Source organism: Anopheles darlingi, chromosome 2 (genome assembly GCF_943734745.1).
Source record: "Anopheles darlingi chromosome 2, idAnoDarlMG_H_01, whole genome shotgun sequence".
Classification (NCBI taxonomy): domain Eukaryota; kingdom Metazoa; phylum Arthropoda; class Insecta; order Diptera; family Culicidae; genus Anopheles; species Anopheles darlingi.
The window spans coordinates 60,421,057-60,426,056 of NC_064874.1; the positions used below are offsets into that span (position 1 = coordinate 60,421,057).

General features: G+C 50.7%; 2 protein-coding genes across 4 annotated transcripts in view; one reads left to right on the plus strand and one right to left on the minus strand.

The window, feature by feature from the left end:
* LOC125959803 (serine-rich adhesin for platelets-like) overlaps positions 1-4,258 on the plus strand; it is a 72,547-nt gene extending 68,289 nt beyond the window's left edge. For all 3 annotated transcript variants that reach the window (XM_049692747.1, XM_049692748.1, XM_049692749.1), the window contains 3 exons: positions 83-2,093; positions 2,564-2,956; positions 3,025-4,258. In XM_049692747.1, coding sequence (XP_049548704.1) covers positions 83-2,093; positions 2,564-2,956; positions 3,025-3,859 — 3,239 coding nt within the window. In that variant the 3' untranslated portion in view covers positions 3,860-4,258. The remainder of the gene's footprint in view (positions 1-82; positions 2,094-2,563; positions 2,957-3,024) is intronic.
* Positions 4,259-4,573: 315 nt separating this feature from the next.
* LOC125959819 (uncharacterized) overlaps positions 4,574-5,000 on the minus strand; it is a 2,215-nt gene continuing 1,788 nt past the window's right edge. Inside the window, exon 4 of the mRNA XM_049692773.1 lies at positions 4,574-5,000. This exon is cut by the window's right edge and continues 1,083 nt beyond it. The gene's annotated coding sequence lies outside the window, so the exon portion shown is untranslated.

Below are 5,000 nucleotides of genomic sequence, written 5' to 3' on the forward strand. Positions count from 1 at the left end.
ACCTCATGTTTTGGGACAATCTTCAACCTGCGATTCTCATTTTCTCATTTGTCTCTGTTTCATATCTCGGTTTTCTCCACAGATCTATCTCCGGTGAACTGGGCAAAGGTACGGAGCGGTTCGTCCGGCATCAACTGCTACAGCATCGAGGAAGGGCGCGTTATCGAGCGTCCGAAAGGTCGTTACATCTCACCCGTACGCATCAAAAACAAGCATCTCGTCGGTAACGTCGGTTCCAGCTCAGAAGCGAACAGTGCAGCGACCACCGGTATCAATACCCTATCGCGAAGAGTTTTGCAACGTTCCGCTGATAAGAGAGACGAATCGAAAGCTGATGCGGCCCGGGATGGTAGAGTGGATGGTAGCAGCAGCAACAGCGCTAACAACAACAACAACCGAGACAACAGCACCTCACTGTACAAACAGCTAAGCCGATCGATCGGTAACATCGTCGATACGCTCGACGCACGCCAGAGTCCATCCCTTGGCCAACGCTCGGTACCGTACCGGGAGAAGAAGAACCCGCTCGGTAGTACGCGCCTCTCCTGCTACCAACAACCGATCAGCCTCGATCAGACTCCAGCGACCGACGTCGGACTGCAGCAGCAGCAGCATGCTGACGGAGGGCTGCGACGTACGGATCGAGCTTCAAAGACGGCGCGACATCCGTTCTACAAATCGGTGGACGATTTAATCTTTCTCAGCTACACAACACAGGACGCTGATCGCGGTCGTGGACCACTGGAAGCAGCGTCACTGGAAAACACCGCGCACAGTCGCGCTACTGATAGTGAAGCGGAGACGGATCAGCTGCAGCTGCGGGAACGGTTAGTCGGTTCGCCAATACCGGGCGTTGCGGTGAGTGACGCTTCGCGAGCTATCAACAGTAGCAGCAGCAGTACTACGATTGTGCGCACCGGCATTGACCGGCGTCGCTTATCGTCCTCCAGTGTCATTCTGATCGGTTCAGAGCACGCGAGCGAACTCCGAGAAGTCAAAAGTGTAGCAGTACCAAAGAACGATTCATCCTCGACGATGGCCACTCAAACGACAACGACAACGACGACGACGACCACCTCCAACACCACCACCATGGATCCGAGTGATCACGATGAAACGTACGGTTTCGCTCAGATGCGCTCGACACTCGGTCCGATCGAGGCTGCCTATCAGCTGCGGCTGGAGGCACTCCGAAATGAAACCAACTCCGGCAGAGCGTCCAGCTCGGCCACACTGCCCGCCTTCAAAACCCCAAAGAAGAACTTTACCAACAAGATCAAGGCAATGTCCGATCGGACGCAGAAGCTGTTCTCACGTATCTATTCCACCAACACGGCTGGTGGTGGTGGCGGTGGAAAGTCGATGGTAACCGGACGCGGTGCCAACACTCTGTACCACCTGTCCGCGACGAAATCCCTCAAAAAGACTCCCTCCAAGTTGAGCGATGCGAGCCGTCGAAGTGTCAGCTATGGTGCCCTGCCGGGATTAGCGGATTTTCAGCATCACTTAGCCAAAGAGCAGCACGATTACGAGGACGTCGAAAGCCGGCACGATGGTGAGCAGGAGGAGGAGGAGGTGGAAGAGAGGGAGGAACAAAGTCACGAGGAACAGAGGAAGCACCCATCGTCCAAGAAACCACCAGCACAGTCGATCGATGATGTCGATCTGCTGGTGAACGGTGTGACGGTCATCACCCTGTCCGGATCGGTCGCCAGTGGACAGCATACCGATGCGGAGGATGGTGATTCCGGTATTCTGGTTAACGAGTCTGGCGCCTCGTCCATTCTCGAGACGGACGACGTGTTCCACGAGCCAACCGTGGCCGGATTGCCCAGCATCCCTTCGAAGACAGTTCTGACGACCGGACCGCCTGGGTGCGGTCCGGAAGCTACCGAATTCAAACTGGTCACCATCCGGTTGGACGGCATGATGGCTGACGAGCACGGTGTCGGTGCGGTGGGCTCTACGAACGAGCCAAGCAGCGACGGTAGTGGTGCCCTGGGCATCATCGTGACACCGATTGCCACCACGGACGGTGAGGTGAGCAACCGCTACAAGGTGGCCCATGTTTTGCCCGGAGGACTCGTTTACAGGTAAGTCAGCTTTAGAGCTAAGAGAGGCACTAGTTATTTGCTTGTCTTGGGACATTTCGGCGATGTCACCCATGAAATGTAGCGATCAATCAGTCCGTGGAACCGGTTCCACAAGGTGTCACTGCGAGGTTTATTAGTTTGCCTTCCACCTGATTATTGGTGGTATTCCCTGTGTTATGTGTAAGTTGTGACTATCTCGATAAGCTCTACATAATTGGTAGTTGAAAAGAGAACGCAAATGATGGCGCCAAGTATTGACATCCCATCAAGATTGCTATCTGCAGCCACTTATTGATAGTTTCTTCACACTGGAACTTGTACAAATGTTTCTAGATCTGTCGCCATCCACTGCAGAACCTTAAAAACTATTAGCATTAAGTAGAATGTGTATGTCTACAACCTCTAACTCGGTGGAACTTTATCTGCTAAGCTAACTCCTCGCCTTTACTTCTTCTTCAACACAATTACAGGGAAGGTTCGATACAGCCGAACGATGAAATTGTCAACATCCTCGGGAAACGGTTACGCGGTTTGTCGACGCGGCAGGTCCAGGACCTGCTGAACAGTTGTACACGCCGTACCGGCACTGCTGGTAGTTGTAGCCGCTCCAGTATCGATCTTGTCATTTGTCGCAGTAGGGCAAACGGCACCGATCACGATTTCGACGATGATCATCATCAACAGCAACAGCAACAGCACCACGAAGCAGATCCTTCTCGTCCGCCCTCAGTTAATCGGCGACTGTTCCCGAACAACCGTAAGATATCACTGGACTCCTACCTAGAGGATGAGAAGCGCGATCACAGTGGTAGCGAGACTGGTTCCGAACAGGACACCGCTCACTATGCTTCGATTGCTATCAAGTGAGTATATTGTTACGACTTCTCTTTCCTTCAAGTTCTCTCGTTAATGTTGATCCGTTCTTTCGCAGAATCGATGGCAACAAGTACAACACACTTGGTACGCCGAGACGCTCGAAGCAAGCACCACTATCGATGATGATGTGTAAGCAGCCACAGTATGCACCATCACCGACGCCTTCATCCAACTGCGATAACACCCCCGGTACGGAAGTGGACTCACAGCCACCGTCGCTGGACTGTGTTAAGCGCCGTTCATTCACCAAAAACACTCCAACAAACCAGACGAACACCTCCAAGGTGGTGCGTCGATCGTTGGTTGGTAAACAGGCTAATCTGCTGCAGCAACAGCAACATCAAGCGCACTCTGCTGGTCAACAAGGACACCAGCAGCAGCAACCGTTGGTGACCGCGAAGAGCACCATGAACCTGTGCGATGATGAGAAGCTTGAGCTTCACGTCGGTATCGGTGGTGGAGCGTCGGATGATGCGGAAACGAGCAGCGGAACCAGCTCGTTGGCCGATCTGGACAAATCGACGAGCAACTTCTGTACGCTGCCCCGTCGGCCCAAGTCTACGCTCTGTTCGTTCCACACCGTTACCTTCCAGAAGGGTCCGGGGAAGAAGTCGCTTGGCTTTACGATCGTCGGTGGACGCGATAGTCCTCGCGGAGCGCTCGGTATCTTCATCAAAAGCATTCTGCCATCGGGACAAGCCGCCGAAGACGGGCGACTGCTGGCTGGTGATGAGGTGCTGGCGGTGAATGGGCAAGTTTGTCACGATCTGACGCACCTGGAAGCGGTCAAGCTGTTCAAGAGCATCAAAATGGGCGAGATTGTACTGCAACTCTGTCGAAGGAACAAATCGGCCCACCGTTCCATGGACATCGAGGCGAATGGGTGCTGAACCAGCAGACATGGTTAGATCCTTTTTTGTTGCTAGACATTGAAATGCGAATGGGGATTAGAATGTTTAGAAAAGACTTATTAGCTCTTAGCGGACCACGGGGACACTGCTGTACAGTTGTCTTCTTCAATGCGAACGAAACAATTAGATAAAGTTCTACTTCAGAATCTACTTCAGAGTGAGGAGAGAGAGAGATAGAGAAAGTGAGTGAAGGTGGAACTCTGTGTAAAATAATTCTACTTCAAATTTAAACGACTAGATAGTTCTGTCTATAGAGTGTGATACCGATGTATGTCGTGAGTTTGTTTGTGTGTGCTTGTATTTAGTCTCTAAACATATCGTCGTTGACGGTGACGCATTAGTGTGTAATACATGTAATAAAAACATCTAAATACACAACCAATAGCTTCCTTTACATTATTTATCCAAGTAAGAGATGCTGAAAGAAACGATGTATGTAAAACCGGGACTCTGGCTATTCCATGCGCAAACATTAACAGGTTGTTAGACAAGGCGGTCACAGTTGGGGATTTCATACGATGCACTCCCAGATTCATATTTTACAGGAGAAAGCATATTTTACACGCTTTTGTCAACAAATAACTCAAAATCATGGCCGTTGTTCCCGTAGCGTAACGTCAGCTTTTAATCATTTACTGTAGTCCAAAGTATGTTGTTTTCTTTCATATTGGGTACGAAATAATACGGCGCACGTACAGATATGACACTCGACATAGCTCTAGTACTTTATTATTCATTGTAGTTATTCCTTTGCCCTCACAGAATCAAAAAAAAGTTCTCCCGAAAACCCCGCGCCTAATCCATCGTCTTCTCAATTCCTCGTGAGCAACAATTCAACATGGCCCCCTCTATAGATGGCCATGTTTGTGGTTACGTTTCGGGACACGGCCGCAAGTATCTAGTGCTGGTAAAAGTGGTTCTTATTGCTGCTTCTATTGGCTCCATTCTCCACTATGCTTTCCCTTAAAAGAAGCTTTTTATTTTTGTTTCTACCAGTATAGCAGTAAGGTGGAGCGTCTTCGTAGGAGCTACATGCCGCTGGTAGGTCTTCGGCTCGGTCTTTCCATCGCCTAGTAGCTTTCAATTCTTATAGTAGCAAGTGAGGGGGTATACGCGCAAC